Raw genomic sequence first — 25434 nt, 5'->3', positions numbered from 1 at the left:
CCTTTTTTAAAAGTTGGAAATGGATTTTGAATGTGTTAAACATCTTTTCTTTAATTTTATTCTACTTAGAAAAGCAATAATATTGTGAATTATATCTATGGGTTTTCTAATAATTATCTTTGCATTACTGGAATAATTTCTACAGGATTATAATGTATTACTTAAAAAATAATGTTGAGCTCTGTTAATCTTTCATCAGGATTTTTGTTAGTTGATAGGTTGGATTGTCTTAGTTTTTTGTGTGTGATTAGTTTTTGTCTTCACAACACTCTCCTCCTTTGTCTGTGTCTGGAACAGAATGGACAGCACTGGGACAATCCTGTGGTTAAAGGCCTGATGTGACTCCCAAGGAGGCCATCTCAGCTAAGGACTTTCACTAGGATAGTTTTTTTCCTTAAATTTCCCCATTTCTTCTTTGGAATTTGATCTCTAGCCTTCTGTCTCTACTGGGATCAGTTTCAATAAATTAGTTATTTCCTAAAAAGTGATACTTTTCATTTGAATTTATTTACATAGAGTTGAATAATATCTTTTAGGATTTCTTAAACTTTTTATGTTCAAAGGATATATCCCCCTTGTCATTTCTTGTTTTGTGTATTTTCAGTCTCACATCATATCTTGATTAAGTTCATGATGTCCTTTCTTACTTTTTGATTTTTTGTTAAAATTGGTATTTCTAAAATGTTAGTTTTAATGTTTTCTGTTGTTTAGCTTTTGATTTCTGCTTTTACCTTTTAAGTTTCCTTTGGGTGCCTACTCTCAGCTCATGTTTTCCATTTTCCAAATTAGATGTTTAAGTATTTAATACTCTGATATTGATAGGTCTGTTTTTAAGATGATGACTTTCCCTCTGCCCCAGCTTTGGTCACACCCTGGATTCTATATCCAGACATGGTTGTCCTTTCTAGACATGCTGTAGTTTGATTTATCCTTCTGTCACCCTTCTGTCAAGGGTGACATTCTGACAAGTGTTCATTCTGACAACGCAGGGTGATGAACATACTCTGCATGTGAAAGGGAGGCTGTACTCTGTGTAGAAAGATAAATATAGGATTTCTGGGACACTTGCTTTGTAAATATTTAATATCCTCTCAAATCTTAGGTGCCCGGAGAACTCAGCAAATGTCCTCTGCCCTCCCATGAACCGCCGCCCTTCTGTGGTGAGACCAGCCTCTGCCGTGCTCGGCGTGGCCCTTAGCAGTCTCCCCCCCAACCTTGCGTGTGAGCTTGGCTGATGGCCCTCACTTTGCTCAGGTGTGTGAGGACTTGAGGGGCTGGAGCTGGGCAGGGATGGAGGCATGCAGCTGTGAGGAAGCTGGGTGAGGCTTTAGTCCTTACAGCATTGACAGGGCAGCCAATGAGGTCATAAGGACGTTGATGATGGCCCCAGGAGTAGGGGAGAGGGCAGGGAGTGGCTGAAGAGGTAAGAGTGTGTTTTCTATGTGACGTTGAATCCATCTCGAGAAAAAGGAGACTCGGGCAAAAACTGTAGGAAACATAGGGTATGTGCAACCCTTTCCCCAGCTCACTACTCCAATTTGCACCCAGGTGTGGTTGAATTCACAGACAAGTGGGCTCCCAGAATCACCCTGGAAAAAAGAGGAGTTTCTTGTAAACTGGGAGTTCGGGGCCTCCTGCATGAGGGTGGCCCAGTGCCAACCCTGTGGGATGGAGCCAGGCTCCTGCCAGTCATGCAGCCCCACCTTGTCAATGGGAAGGCCCTGCTGCAGGCAAGCAGTGTTCACGACACTGTCCTGCAAGTAGAGGGTAGGTGCTGTGGGATGACAGTCAGCATGGCCGCTGGGAAAACGTGGAGCCCTGGGCTGCTCTGGCCAGCACTGGGGTTCACAGGGCCTGACGGAGGCCTGCGTTGCATTTGCACATAAGCCACCTTGTGGTCCCCCACTCAGCCCATGGCTGCGTGGAGATGTACGTCTGAGCCCCATAAGAACAAGGATGCTGGGGACCATTGACCCGCCCAGTAGAAGTGCTCCTGGCTTAAAGCATATATAACATCTGAAATCCCTGGGCTTAGCCTCCCATTCCTGCAGTGGGTCACACCTGACATGCAGTCTTCATGTCCCTGATGTTTCCGGCACACAGCATGTCTGGCTGAATGTTTGTTTGTCCATAGAGCAGTCGGCACAGGTACAATGGGACCAGAGGCAGCTGTACCTCCTGCAGCTTGTTTGACGTGTCACCTGTCAAAAGCAGTGTAGGCCCAGTGAATGGTCTTGTCATTCCTTTTCCCCACGGCACACACTGGAGCTCCCCCAAGGCTTAGTGGGCTCACACCAGAGCTCCTTCTCTTGCTCCCGCCCTCCACGTGGCTCCCTTCTCTGCAATGGAGACCCAGGCTTTTGTCAGTAAAGCTTAAATATGTGCCACATGACACTTCCTAAGAGAGATGTAAGAGCCAAGACTTGGTTCATCCCATTACATTCCCATTGTCACAGCTCAAGTGCAAACAGCTCCATCAGCTGAGTCCCTGGGTGAGAGTGAGTGGATGACAGAATGTGTGCAAGAAAGTAGCCTCCAAAAGTTTTGTGGGTTGTCATTCCACGTGTCCTTGTCTATACCAATGGATATGGTAATTGGTCCTAGGAAACCTGTACTTGCCTGACCAATGTGTAAGTGATCCTGTTCTACCTAGAAAGGGGTTATTCTCATAGGTTAAAGACAGGTCTGAGTGGGTATTGGTGGGGGTGGGGTGCTGAATTTGGGGATAGTGTAGTCTGTGGCAGGGGGGAATTAGTTTTAGAGTAAACAAATGTGTACCTCAAAGGAAGATGATGGGAAGCAGAATGTCAGCAGTGTTTGTGGTTTCTATTGAGTGCATTGGCAAGGCAGTATCAGGAGAGGAGCCATGGAAGAATTAGATGGTTAATAGAAGGAATAAAAAAGCTCAATGTTGGTGATCCTGGAGAAGCAATGTAGTACAATGCAGTTGGAAAATACTTTTAACTACTAAGCCAGCTAAAAATCTATCTGAGGCTTTTCGTTGTGCCCACAGCGAGGTAACTAGGAGTGAACTTGCCTCTACCATAAGCTAGCAGCAAACATATTTACCTAGGAGGCAATTATTTCCCATTCAGCGTGAGGCAGGGCATGGCCGTGGCCCCTGAGAAAAGAGGACAGATGAGGTAAGGTCTATAAGGGCCTCATCTTCCTTCTTGGGGCACATTCCAGGCTGTGACATGAAGAGGAGCACAGGCAGCTAGAATCTGCAAAGATGGATGCCAGAATCAGGGCACTCCAGAGCGAAGGACCCCTGAGGGAGCCCAGGAGGCCTCAGTGCCTGCAGTGTGTCGTTGGACCCTGAGCCATGGGGACACCGTATGCAATTCCACAGGAAAGGCAGAGTGGCCAGATTAGACTTCATAGTCCCCAGAGCTCACACGGGTCTAGAAGGCTGAGCTGTAACCAGTTAAGAGTGAAGAGCCTTGTGGAGCACCTGGGACATTGAATGAAGACAGTGCAGAGGTAGGATAAAATATCCCTGCCATGTTTACACAGATGCCGAGGCCCACACGGAACCAGGTGGACAGAGATCCAGACTGAAGCACTCTGAAAATGATTAGCACAGCACAAAGGAAGAGGTGTAACACAAGTGGGAGGGAGAAGTCAGCTGACTATAGTTTCAATGAGCCATTCAATTGTGGGCCAGTGTGCCAGTTCAGAATGATGAGAAATCGGACAAGAGGAGGATTGCACTCACTGGTAGGTCTTTCTCCTAGGCCTTCACTAGCAGCTCAGGCAATATACCTGGGGCAAAGCAAGGGACCATAGAGAGAGCATCTCAGTGTAGGTGTTGAGAAGATTACCACCTACCACTGGGGACCTGAAAGCACACATTTTTCTTACCTCTCACATATGGAGCAGAAGCCTTCTATTGGTAGTGTGTGGTGGGAGGCACCACATGCTCCTATCCTCAGGGCCTAGTACAGGTGCACTATTCTGGAGGAAGAGTAGAACAGGCCCACATCCCTGGAAAATCTCAGATGCCAAGACCAACCGCAGAAGCCACAACCCAGTTCAAGTTCTCACTAGCCTGAATCAGACCTTCCCCACCCTGACGGTTTAGCAGAAGAAGAGGAATGCCTGTTTTGGGGTACAGAGACTTTGGTCTTAAGTGTTCTTCTTTAATATCTGGCATTCAACCAAAAATGAAAAGATACACACACACACACATACACACACACACACACACAGGAATGGGGGAGGGGAAATAAAACACTGGACCCACTGTCAAGAGATGTAACATTGAACAGAATCAGACCCAGAGATGACTGAAACATTGAAAGTATCTGAAAGGAACTTTAAAGTAGCTATGATTAATACGTTAAAGGAATTAAGAAGTAAACAAGCATGAAAAAATGAATAATTTTAAAGTAGATATATGGAAACTATTAAAGAACAATCAATCGGAAATGCCAGAAATACACACTATCAGAAATTTTAAAATTTCTTCAACAGGTGTTTCAGCAGACTGGACACAAATGAGGAAAGAAGCAGCAAGTGTGAAGATAGGTCAATAGCTATTATGGCTGAAATACAAAAGAAAAAGAGTGGAGAATAAAGCAAAACCTTAAGAGATGTAAGAAAGTAGCAGTGTAACACATGTGGAATTAGTTCCAGAAGAAGAGAGTGTAGGGCATAAAAAATGTGGAGATATAAAGGATAAGAATTTTCCAAGATTAAAGACTATAATAATCACAGATTCAAGAATTTCAGAGAACCCCACACCAGAATAAAAAAGCAAACATCATAGTCAGTGGGTTCCCTGGTGGTCCAGTGGTTGAGACTCCACACTACCACTGCAGGGGCATGGGTTCGATCCTTGGTTGGGAAACTAGGATCCCGCTGGCCACGTAGTGCAGCAAAAGAAAGGGAGGAAGGGGGAAAGATCGTAGTCAAATGGCTGCAAAATAAAGTCAGGGAAAATCCTAAGGCAGTGAGAGTGGGAAAGTATTTAACACAGAGGATCAAGGATAAGAGTTACAAGTTTTTCATTAAAAACTATGCAAGTCAGAAGACAGTCAATCAGACTCTTGCAAAACAAAATTAAACCAGAAAACTGTCTACCCAGGATTCTATTATCTAGGGAAATTTTCTGTAAAAATGAAGGTAAAATAAAGACTTGTAGTCTGACAAACAGACCTGTAGCTCTTATTCACTGTTGAAGACAGTGTAAAATTGTACACACACTTTGGAAAATCCTTTGCAGTTTCTCAAAACTACATGAATATGTAATTTCACTGTCCTGTATGCACCCAACAGCAATGAGAGCACATGTGCATAGAGACAGTTGTAAAAGAATGTTCATAAGAGTTTTCTTCACACTACCCCAAAACTGAAACAACACAAATGTCAGTCAACAGAAGAATAGACAAATAAACTTTGGTATTTATGTGATGAAAAGGCAAAAAGATATGACACTGAAAATGAACTCCCCAGGTCGATAAGGTGCCCAATATGCTACTGGAGAAGAGTGGAGAAATAGCTTCAGTTCAGAAAGACTGAAGAGGCCAAGCCAAAGTGAAAACAGTGCTCAGTTGTAGATGTGACTGGTGATGGAAGTAAAGTCCAATGCTGTAAAGATCAATATTGCATAGGAACCCAGAATGTTAGGTCCATGAATCAAGGTAAATTGGAAGTGGTCAAACAGGAGATGGCAAGAGTGAACATTGACATTTTTAGGAATCAGTGAACTAAAATGGACTGGAATGAGTGAATTTAATTCAGATGACCATTATATCTATTACTGTGGGTAAGAACCCCTTAGAAGAAATGGAGTAGCCCTCATACTCAACAAAAGAGTCCAAAATGCAGTTCTTGGGTGCAATCTCAAAAATGACAAAATGATCTCCGTTTGTCTCCAAGGCAACCCATTCAATATCACAGTAATTGAAGTCTATGCCCCAGCCACTAATGCCGAAGAAGCTGAAGCTGAACGGTTCTGTGATGACCTACAAGACCTTCTAGAACTAACACCAAAAGGGGTGAGATGGGGAGGGAGACAGGAGGGAGGTTCAAAAGGGAGAGGATATATGTATACCTATGGCTGATTGATGCTTTTGAACTGTGGTGTTGAAGACTCTTGAGAGTCCCTTGGACTTGAAGGAGATCCAACCAGTCCATCCTAAAGGAGATCAGTCCTGGGTGTTCACTGGAGGGACTGATATTGAAGCTGAAACTCCAATACTTTGGCCACCTGATGCAGAGAGCTGACTCATTTGAAAAGACCCTGATGCTGGGAAAGATTGAGGGCAGTAGAAGAAGGGGACGACAGAGGATGAGATGGTTGGATGGCATCACCAACACAATGGACATGGGTTTGGGTGGACTCAAGGAGTTGGTGATGGACAGGGAGGCCTGGCGTGCTGCAGTTCATGGGGTCACAAAGAGTTGGACATGACTGAGTGAGTGAACTGAACTGAACTGAACTGATGGCTGATTCATGTTGAGGTTTGACAGAAAACAACAAAATTCTGTAAAGCAATTAATCTTCAATAAAATAATAAAATTTTTAAAAAGATATCCTTTTCATCATAGGGAACTGGAATGCCAAAGTAGGAAGTCAAGGTAAATTTGAGGTAACAGGCAAGTTTGGCTTTAGAGTACAAAATGAAGCAGGGCAAAGGCTAACAGAGTATTGCCAGGAGAACATGCTGGTCACAGCAAAAACCTTCTTCCAACAACACAAGAGATGATTCTACACATGGACATCACCAGATGGTCAATACCAAAATCAGATCGATTACATTCTTTGCAGCCAAAGATAGAGAAGCTCTATACAGTCAGCAAAAACAAGACTGGGAGCTGACTATTGCTCAGATCATGAACTCCTCATTGCAAATTTCAGACAAAATTGAAGAAAGTAGGGAAAACCACTAAGCCATTCAGGTATGACCTAAATCAAATGCTTTACAATTATAAAGTGGAAATGACAAATAGATTCAAGGGTTAGATCTGATAGACAGAGTGCCTGAAGAACTATGGACAGGGGTTTGTAACATTGCACAGGAGGTGGTGATCAAAACCATCCCGAGGAAAAGATATGCAAAAAAGCCAAAATGGTTGTCTGAGGAGGCCTCACAAATAGTTGAGAAAAGAAAAGAAGCTAAAGGCAAAGGAGAAAAGGAAAGATATACCCATTTGATGCAGAGTTCCAACGTATAGCAAGGAGAGATAAGAAAGCCTTCTCAGTGATCAATGCAAAGAAATAGAGGAAAACAATAGAATGGGAAGACTAGCACTCTCTTCAAGAAAATTAGAGATACCAAGGGAACATTTCATGCAAAGATGGGCACAATAAAGGACAGAAATGGTATGGACCTAACAGAAGCAGAAGATGTTAAGAAGAGGTGGCAAGAATACACAGAAAAACTATACAAAAAAGATCTTCATGACCTAGATAACCACAATGGTGTGAGCACTCACCTAGAGCCAGACATCCTGGAATGTGAAGTCAAGTGGGGCTTAGGAAGCATCACTATGAACTATGAAGCTAGTGGAGATGATGAAATTCCAGTTAAGCTATTTCAAATCCTAAAAGATGATTCTGTGAAGGTGCTGCACTCAATCTGCCAGCAAATTTGGAAAACTCAGCAGTGGCCACAGGACTGGAAAAGGTCAATTTTCATTCCAATCCCAAAGAAAGGCAATGCCAAAGAATGTTCAAAACTGCACAGTTTCACTCATCTCACACACTAGTGAAGTAATGCTCAAAATTCTTGAAGCTAGGCTTCAACAGTACGTGAACTTCCAGATGTTCAAGTTGGATTTAGAAAAGGCAGAGGAACCAGAGGTCAAATTGCCAAGATTTATTGGATCATTGAAAAAGCAACAGAATTCCAGAAAAACATCTGCTTCATTGACTATGCAAAAGCCTTTGACTGTGAATCACAACAAACTGTAGAAAATTCTTCAAGAGATGGGAATACCAGACCACCTTACCTGCCTCCTGAGAAATTTGTACACAGGTCAAGAAGCAATAGCTAGAACTGGACATGGAACAATGGACTGGTTCAAAATTGGAGAAGAGTATGTCAAGGCTATATACTGTCATCCTTTTTATTTAACTTATATGCAGAGTACATCATGTGAAATGCCGGGCTGGATGAAACACAAGCTGGAATCAAGATTGCCAGGAGAGATATAATTAACTTTAGATATGCAGATGACACCACCCTCATGGCAGAAAGTGAAAAGGAGATAAAGAGCCTCTTCATGAAAGTGAAAGAAGAGAGTGAAAAAGTTGGCTTAAAACTCAACATTCAAAAAACTAAGATCATGGCATCCAGCCCCATCACACTTCATGGCAAACAGATGAGGAGACAATGGAAACAGTGACTGACTTTATTTTTCTGGGCTCCAAAATCACTGCAGATGGTGACTGCAGTCATGAAATTAAAAGATGCTTGCTCCTTGGAAGAAAAACTATGATAAACATAGACAGCATATTAATAACAAGAACATTACTTTGCTGACAAAGGTCTGTCTAGTCAAAGCTATGGTTTTTCCAGTAGTCATGTATGGATATGAGAGTTGGACTATAAAGAAAGTCTGAGCACTGAAGAACTGATGCTTTTGAGCTGTGCTGTTGGAGAAGACTCTTGAGAATCCCTTGGACTGCAAGGAGGTCAAACCAGTCAATCCTAAAGGAAATCAATCCTGAATATTCATTGGAAGGACTGATGCTGAAGCTGAAGCTCCAATACTTTGGCCACCTGATGGGAAGAACTGACTCATTGGCAAAGACCCTGCTGCTTGGAAAGATTGAAGGCAGGAAGAGAAGGGGATGACAGAGGACAAGATGGTTGGATGGTATCTCTGACTAAATGGACATGAGTTTGAGCAAGCTCTGGGAGATGGTGAAGGACAGGGAAGCCTGGTGTACTGGAGTCCACGGGGTTGCAAATAGTCGGACACCACTGAGCGACTGAACTGAACTGAATATTCCTCAAAATAAAAAGGAATTGAAGATACAAGGAAAACATGAATAATTCTTACAGACTATATTGAGTAAAAGGGTATTCCGTTTATATATAAAGTTCAAAAACATAAATGTAATGGGTAAATCACAGAAATCACAACAAAAGCTACCCTAGAAGAAAGAGCTTGGCTGCAAAGCAGTAAGAGAGCTTTTTGAGGTGATGAAAATGTTAAATGTATTGGTTTTAGTGTTTCAAGAATGTTTTATATAGAAACAGAAATAATTTAAAAGTTAGAAAAATGATCAGAGAAGCTCTCTGAAGAATATTCAGTGATGAGCTGAGTAAGTGGAAAACAGTGGGGTCTTATGAGCTGAGGTCAGAGACATCTTTTTTGGGTAATGTTCAGGAATTTGCTGGTGTGGAATAGAAGTGGGAAATAACTAAGAAATATGTGTTGTATTGAAGTCAGAACCCATGCAATGTTATCTAAGCAACCTAAATAAAGATGGGGCTACTTTTCAGTAATTTTTGGTTTCTTGGGAATTGTAAAACTGAGAACTACAAAACTTCATTAGGTGGCTCTATGGTTATTTGAACTACTTTCGCTTTGCGCATCTTAGAGCATGTTCTTGCATTGTGGATAATTCTCTGAGTTCTGCTGAGGGAAAGCCATACACTGAAATTGTATCTTTTTTTCCTCTTTTATAAAAATTAATTTTTATTGGAGTGTAGTTGCCTTGCAATGTGTTAGTTTCTGCTCTACAGCAAAGTAAACCAGTTATGTGTATACACACATCAATTAAAGATTTCTTTCACATTTAGGACATTACAAAGCACTGAGTAGAAGTTCTCTGTGCTATACAATAGGTTCTCCTCACTTATCTATTCTATACATAGTAGTGTATATGTGTCAAACCCAATTTCCCAGTTCCTTCCTGCCTCCTTCCCCCTTGGTATCCATAAAGTTGTTCTCTGTATCTGTGTATCTATTTCTGCTTTCCAAATAAGTTCATTTCTATTATTTTTCTAGATTCCACATATAAGTGATAATATACAATGTTTGTTTTTCTTTTTCACTTTGTATGACAATCTGTAGATCTATCCACGTCTCTGCAAATGGCACTGTTTCATTCCTTTTTATGGCTGAGCAATATTCCTTTGTATATACGTACCACATTTTTTATCCATTCCTCTGTGGATGAACATTTGGGTTGCTTCCATGTCATGGCTATTGTAAATAGTGCTGCAATGAATATTGGGGTGCACTTTTTTTTAATTATGGGTTTCTATGGGTAAATGCCCGGAAGTGGTGTTGCTGAGTCATATTTTTAGTTTTGAGGAGCCTCTGTGCTATTCTCCATAATGGCTGTATCAACTGGCATTCCCATGAACAGTGTAGGAAGCTTCCCTTTTCTCCACATCCTCTTTAACACTTACTGTTTGTAGATTTATTTTTTTTAATTTATTTATTTTTAATTGGAGGGTAATTGCTTTACACTGTTGTGTCCATTTCTGCCATACATCCACATGAACCAGCCACAGGTATACATATGCCCCCTCCTTCTTGACCCTCCCGCTCACCTTCTGCCCTATGCCACCCCTCTAGGTTGTCACAGGGCACCGGGTGGAGCTCCCCACATCATACAGTGAATCCCCGCCAGCTATCTGTTTCACGTGTGGTGATATACATATGCTCCAATGCTGCTGTCTCAATTCGGCCCACCCTCTCCCTCCCCCGATGTGCCCACGAGTCTGTTCTCTGTGTCTGCATCTCTGTGCTTGTGGTCATTCAGCCACTAAATCATGTCTCACCTTTTGTGACCCCGTGAACTGTAGTGTGCCAGACTTCCCTGTTCTTCACTATCTCCTGGGGTTTGCTCAGACTCATGTCCATTGAGTGAGTGATGCCATTCAACCATCTCATCCTCTGTTGCCCCTTGCCCTACAAATAGGTTCATCAGTACCATCTTTCTAGATGCCATATATATACCACGTTATATGATATTTGTTTTTCTTTCTGACTGACTTCACTGTGTATAATAGGCTCTAGGTTCATCCGCCTCATTAGAACTGACTCAGATGTGTTCCCTGTTATGGCTGAGTAATATTCCATTTTATACATGTGCCACAGTTTCCTTGTCCATTCATCTGTTGATGGACATCGAGATCGCTCACATGTGTTGTGGGGAACATAGCCTGCCCTGGACATTGAGCAGAGTCTCCCCTTTGCCCTGTGGTTCTCACTGCCCTGTCAGAGGCAGAGGCATCTCCCTAGTTGTTGGAGCAGAGGACCCCCAAGTCTGCTTCTTAGGTGTGTTTCTGGCCTGTGGTGCAAGGTGGGCAGATTTGGAGGAGTCCTCCTGGTGGGGAGGCCACCAAGTGCTCTTCCTCTGGAGCTGTTCACCTGTGGGTGTGCTCCGTTGTGTCACCTTTCACCCACTGTGTGAACTCGCAGATTACACTGAGGCTGGCCCTGCTCTAAGCCCCACTTTAACTGCAGGTGTGATGGTAACTGGCCCTGGTGTCTCCCCGATGTTGCTTTCACCATGCCACCAGAGTAGATCCACTGAAATCTGGTTCTAATTGCAGAAATCCTGGCTCTGGAGCTGTCATGGGTGTACAGAGGCAACTCAGACTTTAGCCTGATCCAACCCCTACATGTATGTGCCCACAAAGTCTACATCTGCTAAAGCTAGGCCTGTCCTGGGCAAGAGAACTTGTCTGTTCAGATGTTTTGTAGGCACTGAGTTTCTAACAAAGTCAGTAATGGGATGTCAGTTCATGGTTTGCTCAAGTGAGAGGAGTAATTTCAACCTTTTTTCCCCTTCGTTTCATGTCCCCTGGGGCTCACCTATGGTTTTGGCCCTACCTCTGTGTGTGACCACCCACAGGGGCCTGCGCCTGAGGCTGCCTGGAGCACTTGGGTCTACCCTGGTTAGGGCAGGGCATAGAGGTGGCACAGCCAGTGGTGTTATAGGAGCCCTGATGGTGACAGGTGTACTGGGGAGTCAGTGGCTGTGAAAGATTCTGCCCCATCAGCAACAAGGTACACAGGAAAACTGGTGGCTATTGGTGTGAGAGATCCAGCCCTGGAGGCAGCCTTTCCTAGCCCCTGTCTACCACACAAGATGGCCACCCTGGTGGGGGCCTTTTCTATCACCTGCTGGCAGGTGGGCAAGGGCCAGTTTCTTCCCCAGATGCAGGGACCCCTCCTCTCCTTCAGCCATCCTCTCAGGGGCACAGGCCCCAAACAGCTCCCTCTCCTCTTCCCCTTCCCTTCTGTCCTCTGTCCCTCCTGGTTACATGGGGATCTTTCTTGCTCATTCCGGTGTCTGAGATCCTCTGCTAGTGTTCAGCCAGTGCTCTGTGAGAACTGTTCCATCTGTAGATGTACTGTTGATGCATTTGTGGAGAGAGATGCCTTTCACATCCTCCTACTCCTCCGCCATCTTGGCTTCCTCTGTGGCTGTATCTTAAATGAAGGATAAGTCAGAGCCAGGGTCTCATACAGGATGGGAAGATGTATAAAGGCAGTTTCAGCTAGAAGAGAGTGGAACCTGCCATTCTTTTCTTTAGGTCCAAGCTTCTCAATCTGTGGCCTTAGTTCCTGATAGGCAATGGATTCTATGCTCTGGGATCCATGTATATACCATGACTGTCTGTGAAAGATTTGTGGGGAGCATTCTGGGAAATGGCCAAGCAGGAAGCACTAGGAATCTGTCTTTCACCAGGACAAAAGAACTGCACTGGCAGAATTTGACTGACGTATTTTGGAGTTCTAGAATCTACTGAAGATTTGGAGGGTAAATTGCAATCAACGTTAGTCAATTTCAGCTCTTAACACAGTAGCATCTACATCCCTGGGGCAAGCAGCTGTACACATATTCCTGGAAAGCTTGCATACAGCATGTGGGGGCCAGGGTGAGCAAAGAAGACTCTGTACCCTGTATATTGGGGATCTGTGCTTTGATTGATGATTGCTGCTTCTTATCACAGAGGTATACACAAAAAGGGAGGCAAGAATTTATTTACAGGGCAGCAGTGGCGAAACAGACATAGAGAATAGACTTATGGACATGGGGAGAGGGGAGGAGAGGGTGAGATGTATGGAAAGAGTAACAGGGAAACTTACATTAGCATATGTAAAATAGACAGCCAACAGGAATTTGCTGTGTGGCTCAGGAAACTCCAACAGGGGCTCTGTATCAACTTAGAGGGGTGGGATGGGAAGGGACATGGGAGAGAGGTTCAAAAGGGAGGGATATATGTATACCTGTGACTGATTCATGTTGAGGTTTGATAGAAAACAACAAAATTCTGTAAAGCAATTATCCTTCAATAAAAAAAAAAATTTTTTAAAAAGGAGGCAACCATTGTTGTTGCACCACCCCCCAATTGTCACAAGCACCTCCTGCTCCAGCTGCAGTGACTTCTAGAGGATTTATGAGGCCACAACCCTTTTCTCTCTTCATTTTTCACTTTTCCTTTTTTGAGATCTAGAAAGAAAAAAGACTAAAGAAAAGCAAACAGAGCCTAAGGAATTGGTGAGACACCATCAAGAAGCCAACATACATTGTGGGTGTCCCAGGAGAAGAGAGAGATAAAGGGGCAGAGAGAGTATTTAGAGAAATAACAGCTGAAAATTTTGCAAATTTAATGAAAGACATAAGTATAAACATCCAAGAGGCTCAACAAACTCCAAGAAAAATGAATTCAAAGGGATCCACACTGAAATACATTATAATCAAACTTTCAAAAGCCAGAGCCAAAGAGGGAAACCTGAAAGCAGTAAAAGAGAAGAGAATCATCACGTACATGGGATTCTCAGTAAGACGATCAGTATATTTCAATCAGAAACCTTGGCAACCAGGAGACAATGGACAGATATAGTCAAATTAATAAAAGAGAAAAACTGTCAACCAAGAATTCTAATCTGGCAAAACTGTCTCTCCAAAGGAGGGAGGAACCAAGCTTTTCCTAGAAATTCCTATACAGTCCATGGAATTCTCCAAGCCAGAATACTGGTTAGCCTTTCCCTTCTCCAGGGGGTCTTCCCAACCCAGGGATCGAACCCAGGCTTCCCATATTGTGGGCGGATTCTTTACCAGCTGAGCCATAAGGAAGCCCAAGAACACTGGAGTGGGTAGCCTATCCCTTCTCCAGCGGATCTTCCTGACCCAGGAATCCAACTGGGGTCTCCTGTATTGCAGGTGGATTCTTTACCAACTGAGCTATCAGGAAAGCCCTGATTTAAAAGTTAAATGCATTGTTTATGTTTGGGGACACAAAATGTATAAGATGCAATTCTGTTACATCAACAACCAAATTGGCTGTGGATAGAATCTTAAAGGAGCAGAGTTTTTGTATGTTATTGAAGGTAAGCTGTTGTAAATTCAAATTAAAATGTTAAATGTCATTCCCACGATAATCACAAAATAGCTATAGATTATGCACAAAAGAAAAGAAATTTAAACTTTTTACTACAAAAATATCAACTAAACACAAAAAATAGTCATGCAGGAAATTAGAGACAACAAAGCTATGGAGCATATAGAAAATTTACATCACAATGACACAAGTAATTCCTTCTTCATTGATAATTAAATGTAAATGGATTTAAACTCTCCAATCAAAAGACAGGTTTGCAGAATGGATTAAAAACACATGATCTAACTAAATGTCTACAGACTCACTTCATATCCAAAGATACAAACAAGTTGAAATTTAAAAAAAAGAAAAAGATAGTTCATGGAAATAGTAACCAAACAATACCAGGAGTGGTTATACTAATATCAGAAAAAATAGATTTTTAAATAAAAAAGGAGACCAAAAAGGGATAGCTCAGTTGGTAAAGAATCTGTCTGCAGTGTAGGAGACCCTGGTTCAATCCCTGGGTCAGGAAGATCCACTCGAGAAGGGATGGGCTACCCACTCGAGTATTCTGGCCTAAAGAATTTCATGGACTGTATAATCCATGGGGTTGCAAAGAGTCAGATACAACTGAGCGACTTTAAAAAAAATTAATAAAAGAATACAGCAAGAAGATATAACAATTATAAACATCTACATCAAAATATGTGAAGCAAAAACTGACAGTATTCAAGGAGAAATAGAAAGTTCAATAATAATTGTAGACTTCTATACCTCTTTCAGAATAATGGATAGCACAAACAGACATAAACAAAGAAACAGAGGAGTTAACCAACACAATAAACTAATATGTATCTAGTAGATACATACAAAATATTCCACCCAACAACAGCATAAACATTTTTCTCAAGTACACATGGAGCATTTTCCAGGATAGACCATATTTTAGGCCACAAATTAAACCTCAATAGATTTTAAAATATTGATAGGATGAAAACATCAACATTGAATTTGGCAATGAGTGGAGGTGAATGGTCCTGATTTCAGAGTAAACTGAATTTGAGTGCTGGGTCAATCATTTCCTGAATGAAATTAAAAATGAGACTATTGAAAAGTACATTGAAGGATTACTGAAGATTTAAGGCAACAACAGTACCAACATAGCATGCAGAAGTCAAACACAGAATAATGGTATAAGAAACTGAGGGGAGAAATGCAGTTGTACTACATTGTGTTTATCTGCTTAACAATAAACTATAAATTGAAGGGAAATCAATTGCATTAATGAATTCAATTTTCCATATTTTCCTACATATCCATATTTTCCTACATATACATCCGTTGCTCTGTGTCTTTGCAGCTACTCCCATCAAGAGGTGTAATGTATATTCTCAGTCCTTGGATCTGAATTTTGCCACATGACATACTTTGTCAACGGGATTTGAGCAGACTTGCTGCAAGCAGAGACTTCAAACAATGTATTTCTCCACCACTGCCTGTGAATGTTTCCTGGTCACCCTGCCAGACAGTGAAAGATGCATGAATCAGAGTCAGCACTCCAGCTCAATATGTCACAGGTCAGCCCATAGAGACCGTTATCAGACACACAGGCATGCTCAGCAACTACCAGCAGGACCACACAGCTCAAGACCTGTACTTGTGAAAGTGTTGTACTTGTAAAAGGTAGCATGATGCTCAAAATGTCAAAGACTTTGGGCCCCAGGAGAGACTGGTAAATTTGCTCAATGTGGCATTTTTCAAAGCCCCCCCCCTTTTTTTTTTAAATTTATTTATTTATTTATTTTTTCAGTGGGTTTTGTCATACATTGACATGAATCAGCCATAGATTTACACGTATTCCCCATCCCGGTCCCCCCTCCCACCTCCCTCTCCACCCGACTCCTCTGGGTCTTCCCAGTGCACCAGGCCCGAGCACTTGTCTCATGCATCCCACCTGGGCTGGTGACCTGTTTCACCATAGATAATATACATGCTGTTCTTTCGAAACATCCCACCCTCACCTTCTCCCACAGAGTTCAAAAGTCTGTTCTGTATTTCTGTGTCTCTTTTTCTGTTTTGCATAAAGGGTTGTCGTTACCATCTTTCTAAATTCCATATATATGTGTTAGTATGCTGTAATGTTCTTTATCTTTCTGGCTTACTTCACTCTGTATAATGGGCTCCAGTTTCATCCATCTCATTAGAACTGATTCAAATGAATTCTTTTTAATGGCTGAGTCATATTCCATGGTGTATATGTACCACAGCTTCCTTATCCATTCATCTGCTGATGGGCATCTAGGTTGCTTCCATGTCCTGGCTATTATAAACAGTGCTGCGATGAACATTGGGGTGCACGTGTCTCTTTCAGATCTGGTTTCCTTGATGTGTATGCCCAGAAGTGGGATTGCTGGGTCATATGGCAGTTCTATTTCCAGTTTTTTAAGAAATCTCCACACTGTTTTCTAAAGTGGCTGTACTAGTTTGCATTCCCACCAACAGTGTAAGAGGGTTCCCCTTTCTCCACACCCTCTCCAGCATTTATTGCTTGTAGACTTTTGGATAGCAGCCATCCTGACTGGCGTGTAATGGTACCTCTTTGTGGTTTTGATTTGCATTTCTCTGATAATGAGTGATGTTGAGCATCTCATAAGAGGATACCCCCTTAAGACTAGAATAGATAACTGTTTTCACCTAATTTCATAGAGACAAAAAAGTTAAAATGAGAAACATAGGAATATGTTTCAAAAGAAAAATAGATAAGACCCTAGAAAAATGCTAATGAAACAGAGATAATTCCTCAGATGAGTTCAAAGTTATAGTAATAAACTAAGTGAACTTGGGAAAAGAATAAACAGTGAGGATTTTAACAAGGAACTAGAAAATTGTAAAAAGACCAGTTAGAGCTGAAGAATACAATAACCAAAATGAAAAATATACAAGAAGGGAATAACATCAGACTAGGTAATATAGAAGAATGTGAGATAGGACTAATGACATCATCCAATCAGAACAGAAAAATGAAAATAAATTTTAATGAGGATACTTTAAGGGACCTCTAAAATAATGTCAAGTACACTAATATTTGCATTTAGGGGTTTCAAAACAAGAAGAGAGAGAAGAGGGTAGAAAGTGAAGTTGATGAAATTACAGCTGAAAAATTCCTGAGGCTGAAGAAGGAAACATTTTCCAGGTATAGGAAGCACAGAGTTCCACACAAGATGAACCCAAAGAGATTCACACTAAGACTAAACTAAACATAACTAAACAGGCAAAAGTTAAAGATAATGAGAGAATTTTAAAGGCAGCAAAAGAAATACAAATAGTCATATATAAAGGAATTCCCTATAAGGCTATATGTGGTTGTCCTGAACAAATTTTGCAAGCCAGAAGGGAGTGGCATGATATATTTATTTAAAGTACTGAAAGTAAGACTTCCCTGGTGGTCCAGTGGTTAAGATTTTACACTCTCAATGCAGGGAGCTCAGGTTCAACCCCTGGTCATGGAACTAGATCCCACATGCTGCAACCAAGACTTCACATGCTGCAACTTAGAGTTAGCATGCCACAGCTAAAAGATTCCACATGCCACAACCAAAGATCCCACATGCTGCAACTAAGACCTGACACAGCCAAGTAAAAAAATAAATAAAAATAAATAGTTTTAAAAAGTACTGAAAGGGAAGAACTTACAACCTAGGATACCCTACCCATCAAGGTTATCATTCAGAACTGAAGAAGAGCTAAAGATTTTTTCAGACAATCAAAAACTAGAAGAGTTCTCAATACTAAACTGATCTTACAAGAAATGCTAAAGGATATTTAAATGGAAAAGAAAAGACTACAAGAAGTAAGAATTTATATGAAAGGGAAAAAACATCCCACTAGTAAAGGAAAATAGATATTATTAGCAAAGGCTCTGATCAACCACTTACTAATAGGAAGGTTTAGAGACAAAATTTTTAAAATCAACTATAACAACAGAGCATGAGATGGTTAGATGGCATCACTGACTCGATGGACATGAGTTTGAGCAAGCTCCAGGAGTTGGTGATGGACAGGGAGGCCTGGCATGCCTCAGTCCATGCACTCACAAAGAGGTGGACACAACTGAGTGACTGAACTGAATTGATAACTATAATAAACAAGGAATAGATATGAAGATGTGAAAAACACAAAACACAGGTGAAAGTAGTAAAAAAAAAAAAGTAGATCTTTTATTTTATTTTTTTCCATTTATTTTTATTAGTTGGAGGCTAATTACCTTACAATATTGTAGTGGTTTTTGCCGTACATTGACATGAATCAGCCATGGATTTACATGTGTTCCCCATCCCGATTCCTGCTCCCGCCTCCCTCTCCATCCCATCCCTCTGGGTCTTCCCAGTGCACCAGCCCTGAGCATTTGTCTCATGCATCCAACCTGGGCTGGTGATCTGTTTCACCCTTGATAGTATACTTGTTTCAATGCTGTTCTCTCAGAGCATCCCACCCTCGCCTTCTCCCACAGAGTCCAAAAGTCTCTTCTGTACATCTGTGTCTCTTTTTCTGTTTTGCATATAGGGTTATCATTACCATCTTTTTAAATTCCATATATATGCATTAGTATACTGTAATGGTCTTTATCTTTCTGGCTTACTTCACTCTGTATAATGGTCTCCAGTTTCATCCATATCATTAGAACTGGTTCAAATGAATTCTTTTTAATGGCTGAGTAATATTCCATTGAGTATATGTACCACAGCTTCCTTATCCATTCGTCTGCTGATGGGCATCTAGGTTGCTTCCATGTCCTGGCTATTATAAACAGTGCTGCGATGAACATTGGGGTGCACGTGTCTCTTTCAATTCTGGTTTCCTTGATGTGTATGCCCAGAAGTGGGATTGCTGGGTCATATGGCAGTTCTATTTCCAGTTTTTTAAGAAATCTCCACACTGTTTTCTAAAGTGGCTGTACTAGTTTGCATTCCCACCAACAATGTAAGAGTGTTCCCCTTTCTCCACACCCTCTCCAGCATTTATTGCTTGTAGACTTTTGGATAGCAGCCATCCTGACTGGCGTGTAATGGTACCTCTTTGTGGTTTTGATTTGCATTTCTCTAATAATGAGTGATGTTGAGCATCTTTTCATGTGTTTGTTAGCCATCTGTATGTCTTCTTTGGAGAAATGTCTGTTTAGTTCTTTGGCCCATTTTTTGATTGGGTCATTTATTTTTCTGGAGTTGAGCTGCAGGAGTTGCTTGTATATTTTTGAGATTAATCCTTTGTCTGTTTCTTCATTTGCTATTATTTTCTCCCATTCTGAAGGCTGTCTTTTCACCTTGCTTATAGTTTCCTTTGTTGTGCAAAAGCTTTTAAGTTTCATTAGGTCCCATTAGTTTACTTTTGCTTTTATTTCCAATATTCTGGGAGGTGGGTCATAGAGGATCTTGCTGTGATTTATGTCGGAGAGTGTTTTGCCTATGTTCTCCTCTAGGAGTTTTATAGTTTCTGGTCTTACATTTAGATCTTTAATCCATTTTGAGTTTATTTTTGTGTATGGTGTTAGAAAGTGTTCTAGTTTCATTCTTTTACAAGTGGTTGACCAGTTTTCCCAGCACCAGTTAAAGAGGTTGTCTTTTCTCCATTGTATATCCTTGCCTCCTTTGTCAAAGATAAGGTGTCCGCAGGTTCATGGATTTATCTCTGGGCTTTCTATTCTGTTCCATTGATCTATATTTCTGTCTTTGTGCCAGTACCATACTGTCTTGATGACTGTGGCTTTGTAGTAGAGTCTGAAGTCAGGCAGGTTGATTCCTCCAATTCCATTCTTCTTTCTCAAGATTGCTTTGGCTATTTGAGGTTTTCTGTATTTCCATACAAATTGTGAAATTATTTGTTCTAGTTCTGTGAAGAATACTGTTGGTAGCTTGATAGGGATTGCATTGAATCTATAGGTTGCTTTGGATCGTATACTCATTTTCACAATATTGATTCTTCCAACCCAGGAACACGGTATATTTCTCCATCTATTTGTGTCCTCTTTGATTTCTTTCATCAGTGTTTTATAGTTTTCTATGTATAGGTCTTTTGTTTCTTTAGGTAGATGTGCTCCTAAGTATTTTATTCTTTTTGTTGCAATGGTGAATGGTATTGTTTCCTTAATTTCTCTTTCTGTTTTCTCATTGTTAGTGTATAGGAATGCAAGGGATTTCTGTGTGTTAATTTTATACCCTGCAACTTTACTATATTCATTGATTAGCTCTAGTAATTTTCTGGTAGAGTCTTTAGGGTTTTCTATGTAGAGGATCATGTCATCTGCAAACAGCGAGAGTTTCACTTCTTCTTTTCCTATCTGGATTTCGTTTACTTCTTTTTCTGCTCTGATTGCTGTGGCCAACACTTCCAAAACTATGTTGAATAGTAGTGGTGAGAGTGGGCACCCTTGTATTGTTCCTGATTTTAGGGGAAATGCTTTCAATTTTTCACCATTGAGGGTAATGCTTGCTGTGGGTTTGTCATATATAGCTTTTATTATGTTGAGGTATGTTCCTTCTATTCCTGCTTTCTGGAGAGTTTTAATCATAAATGGATGTTGAATTTTGTCAAAGGATTTTTCTGCATCTATTGAGATAATCATATGGTTTTTATCTTTCAGTTTGTTAATGTGGTGTATTCCATTGATTGATTTGCAGATATTAAAGAATCCTTGCATTCCTGGGATAAAGCCTACTTGGTCATGGTGTATGATCTTTTTAATATGTTGCTGGATTCTGTTTGTGAGAATTTTGTTAAGGATTTTTGCATCTATGTTCATCAGTGATATTGGCCTGTAGTTTTCTTTCTTTCTTTTTTTTTTTTTTGTGGCATCTTTGTCTGGTTTTGGAATTAGGGTGATGGTGGCCTCGTAGAATGAGTTTGGAAGTTTACCTTCTTCTGCAATTTTCTGGAAGAGTTTGAGTAAGATAGGTGTTAGCTCTTCTCTAAATTTTTGGTAGAATTCAGCTGTGAAGCCATCTGGTCCTGGACTTTTGTTTGCTGGAAGATTTCTGATTTACAGTTTCGATTTCCTTGCTTGTGATGGGTCTGTTAGGATCTTATATTTCTTCCTGGTTCAGTTTTGGAAAGTTATACTTTTCTAGGAATTTGTCCATTTCTTCCAAGTTGTCCATTTTATTGGCACAGAGCTGCTGGTAGTAGTCTCTTATGATCCTTTGTATTTCAGTGTTCTCTGTTGTGATCTCTCCATTTTCATTTCTAATTTTGTTGATTTGGTTCTTCTCCCTTTCTTTCTTAATGAGTCTCACTAACAGTTTGTCAATTTTGTTTATCTTTTCAAAAAACCCAGCTTTTAGCTTTGTTGATTTTTGCTATGGTCTCTTTAGTTTCTTTTGCATTTATTTCTGCCCTAATTTTTAAGATTTCTTTCCTTCTACTAACCCTGGGGTTCTTCATTTCTTCCTTCTCTAATTGCTTTAGGTGTAGAGTTAGGTTATTTATTTGGTTTTTTTCTTGTTTCTTGATGTAAGCCTGTAATGCTATGAACCTTCCCCTTAGCACTGCTTTTACAGTGTCCATAGGTTTTGGGTTGTTGTGTTTTCATTTTCATTCGTTTCTATGCATATTTTGATTTCTTTTTTTATTTCTTCTATGATTTGTTGGTTACTCAGAAGCGTGTTATTTAGCCTCCATATGTTTGAATTTTTAACAATTTTTTTTCCTGTAATTGAGATCTAATCTTACTGCACTGTGGTCAGAAAAGATGACTGGAATGATTTCAATTTTTTTGAATTTTCCAAGACCAGATTTATGGCCCAGGATGTGATCTATTCTGGAGAAGGTTCCATGTGCACTTGAGAAAAAGGTGAAGTTGATTGTTTGGGGGTGAAATGTCCTATAGATATCAATTAGGTCTAGCTGGTCCATTGTGTCATTTAAAGTTTGTGTTTCCTTGTTAATTTTCTGTTTAGTTGATCTATCCATAGGTGTGAGTGGGGTATTAAAGTCTCCCACTATTATTGTGTTATTGTTAATTTCCCCTTTCATTCTTGTTAGCATTTGCCTTACATATTGCGGTGCTCCTATGTTGGGTGCATATATATTTATAATTGTTATATCTTCTTCTTGGGTTGATCCTTTGATCATTATGTAGTGTCCTTCTTTGTCTCTTTTCACAGCCTTTATTTTAAAGTCTATTTTATCTGATATGAGTACTGGGACTCCTGCTTTCTTTTGGTCTCCATTTGCATGAAATATTTTTTTCCAGCCCTTCACTTTCAGTCTGTATGTGTCCCTTGTTTTGAGGTGGGTCTCTTGTAGACAGCATATATAGGGGTCTTGTTTTTGTATCCATTAAAGTAGATCTTTTAGAATGTGCTTGAATTGAATTGGCTATGAGTTTGAACCAGTAAATATAGTCATAGGTCAAAATAAATGGTAACCACAAATCAAAAACCTACAGTAGACACACAAAAACTAAAGAGAAAAGAGTACTAAAGAAAACCATCAAACCGCAATGGAAGAGACAAAAATAATAATAACAGAGAATAACTAAAAAGCAACAAGAAAACAAGTAACAAAATGACAAAAAGTACATACGTATCAATAATCACTTTAAATATCAATACACTAATGTTCCCATCAAAAGACAGAAAGGGGCTAACTGAATGAAAAACAAGACGCATCTATATATAGCCTACAAGAAACTCACTTCAGAGTTAAAGACACACAGAGACTGAAAGTGAGGGGATGGAAAAAGTTTTTCCACACAAATGGAACCAAAAAGAATGCTGGGGTGGCAGTACTGGCAACAGAAAAAGAAGATTTTAAATAAAAGTCTATGACAAAATACCAAGAAGGGCATTATACAATAAAGGGATCAATACAAGAATAGGATATAATGTTTGTTAATATTCATGCACCTAATATGTGTGTATATCAGTTGCTCAATTGTATCCAACTCTGTGACCCCATGGACTGTAGCCCTTCAGGTTCTTCTGTCCATGGAATTCTCCAGGCAATAAAATTGGAGTGGGTAGCCATTCTCTTCCCCAGGGGATCTTCCCAATCCAGGAATCGAACCTGGGTCTCCAGCATCACAGGTGGACTCTACTGTCTGAGCCACCAGGGAAGCCCATGCACCCAACATAGTACTATGCTGTTTCTGGATGGAATGTTCTATAGATAGCTATTATGTCCATCTGGCCTAATGTGTCTTTTTTTTTTCATTTATTTTTATTAGTTGGAGGCTAATTACTTTACAATATTGTAGTGGTTTTTGTCATACATTGACATGAATTAGCCATGGATTTACATGCATTCCCCATCCCGATCCCCCCTGCCACCTCCCTCTCTACCCGATCCCTCTAGGTCTTCCCAGTGCACCAGGCCTGAGCACTTATCTCATGCATCCAACCTGGGCTGGTGATCTGTTTCACCCTAGATAATATACATGTTTCGATGCTGTTCTCTCAAAACATCCCACCCTCGCCTTCTCCCACAGAGTCCAAAAGTCTCTTCTGTACATCTGTGTCTCTTTTTCTGTTTTGCATATAGGGTTATCATTACCATCTTTTTAAATTCCATATATATGCGTTACTATACTGTAATGGTTTTTATCTTTCTGGTTTACTTCACTATGTATAATGGGCTCCAGTTTCATCCATCTCATTAGAACTGATTCAAATGAATTCTTTTTAATGGCTGAGTAATATTCCATTGAGTATATGTACCACAGCTTCCTTATCCATTCGTCTGCTGATGGGCATCTAGGTTGCTTCCATGTCTTGGCTATTATAAACAGTGCTGTGATGAACATTGGGGTGCACGTGTCTCTTTCAGATCTGGTTTCCTTGATGTGTATGCCCAGAAGTGGGATTGCTGGGTCATATGGCAGTTCTATTTCCAGTTTTTTAAGAAATCTCCACACTGTTTTCTAAAGTGGCTGTACTAGTTTGCATTCCCACCAACAGTGTAAGAGGGTTCCCTTTTCTCCACACCCTCTCCAGCATTTATTGCTTGTAGACTTTTGGATAGCAGCCATCCTGACTGGCGTGTAATGGTACCTCTTTGTGGTTTTGATTTGCATTTCTCTGATAATGAGTGATGTTGAGCATCTTTTCATGTGTTTTTTAGCCATCTGTATGTCTTCTTTGGAGAAATGTCTGTTTAGTTCTTTGGCCCATTTTTTGATTGGGTCATTTATTTTTCTGGAATTGAGCTTCAGGAGTTGCTTGTATATTTTTTTTTTCCTAGCTTACCATTTATTTTTTTTTTTTCTTTTCTTTATTTTTTTTTCCGTGGGTTTTGTCATACATTGATATGATCAGCCATGGAGTTATATGTATTCCCCATCCCGATTCCCCCCTCCCACCTCCTCTCCACCCGATTCCTCTGGGTCTCCCAGTGCACCAGGCCCGAGCACTTGTCTCATGCATCCCACCTGGGCTGGTGATCTGTTTCACCATAGATAGTATACATGCTGTTCTTTTGAAATATCCCACCCTCACCTTCTCCCACAGAATTCAAAAGTCTGTTCTGTATTTCTGTGTCTCTTTTTCTGTTTTGCATATAGGGTTATCGTTATCACCTTTGTAAATTCCATATATATGTGTTAGTATGCTGTATTGTTCTTATCTTTCTGCTTACTCATCATGTATAATGGCTCCAGCTTCATCCATCTCATTAGGATGGGTTCAAATAAATTCTTTTTATTGGCTGAGTAATATTCCATGGTGTATATGTTACACAGCTTTCCTTATCCATTCATCTGCTGATGGGCATCTAGGTTGCTTCCATGTCCTGGCTATTATAAACAGTGCTGCGATGAACACTGGGGTGCACGTGTCTCTTTCAGATCTGGTTTCCTCAGTGTGTATGCCCAGAGTGGGATTGCTGGGTCATATGGCAGTTCTATTTCCAGTTTTTTAAGAAATCTCCACACTGTTCTCCATAGTGGCTGTACTAGTTTGCATTCCCACCAACAGTGTAAGAGGGTTCCCTTTTCTCCACACCCTCTCCAGCATTTATTGCTTGTAGACTTTTGGATAGCAGCCATCCTGACTGGTGTGTAATGGTACTTCATTGTGGTTTTGATTTGCATTTCTTCTAATAATGAGTGATGTTGAGCATCTTTTCATGTGTTTGT

The 25434-nt window shown here is 40.7% G+C and overlaps 1 protein-coding gene across 1 annotated transcript in view; it reads right to left on the bottom strand.

Moving 5' to 3' along the window:
• Window positions 1-976: 976 nt before the first annotated feature.
• Window positions 977-25434, bottom strand: part of PRSS38 (serine protease 38) — a 38410-nt gene continuing 13952 nt past the window's right edge. The window contains exons 4-5 of the mRNA XM_043467066.1: window positions 2062-2201; window positions 977-1589 (exon numbers count right to left, since the gene is read on the bottom strand). Coding sequence (XP_043323001.1) covers window positions 1335-1589; window positions 2062-2201 — 395 coding nt within the window. The 3' untranslated portion in view covers window positions 977-1334. The remainder of the gene's footprint in view (window positions 1590-2061; window positions 2202-25434) is intronic.

The sequence above is a fragment of the Cervus canadensis genome, chromosome 4 (assembly GCF_019320065.1).
Source record: "Cervus canadensis isolate Bull #8, Minnesota chromosome 4, ASM1932006v1, whole genome shotgun sequence".
In the NCBI taxonomy this organism is placed as follows: Eukaryota; Metazoa; Chordata; class Mammalia; order Artiodactyla; family Cervidae; genus Cervus; species Cervus canadensis.
Note: the sequence above shows the minus strand (reverse complement) of the source record. Positions and strands in the feature narration are given on the sequence as shown.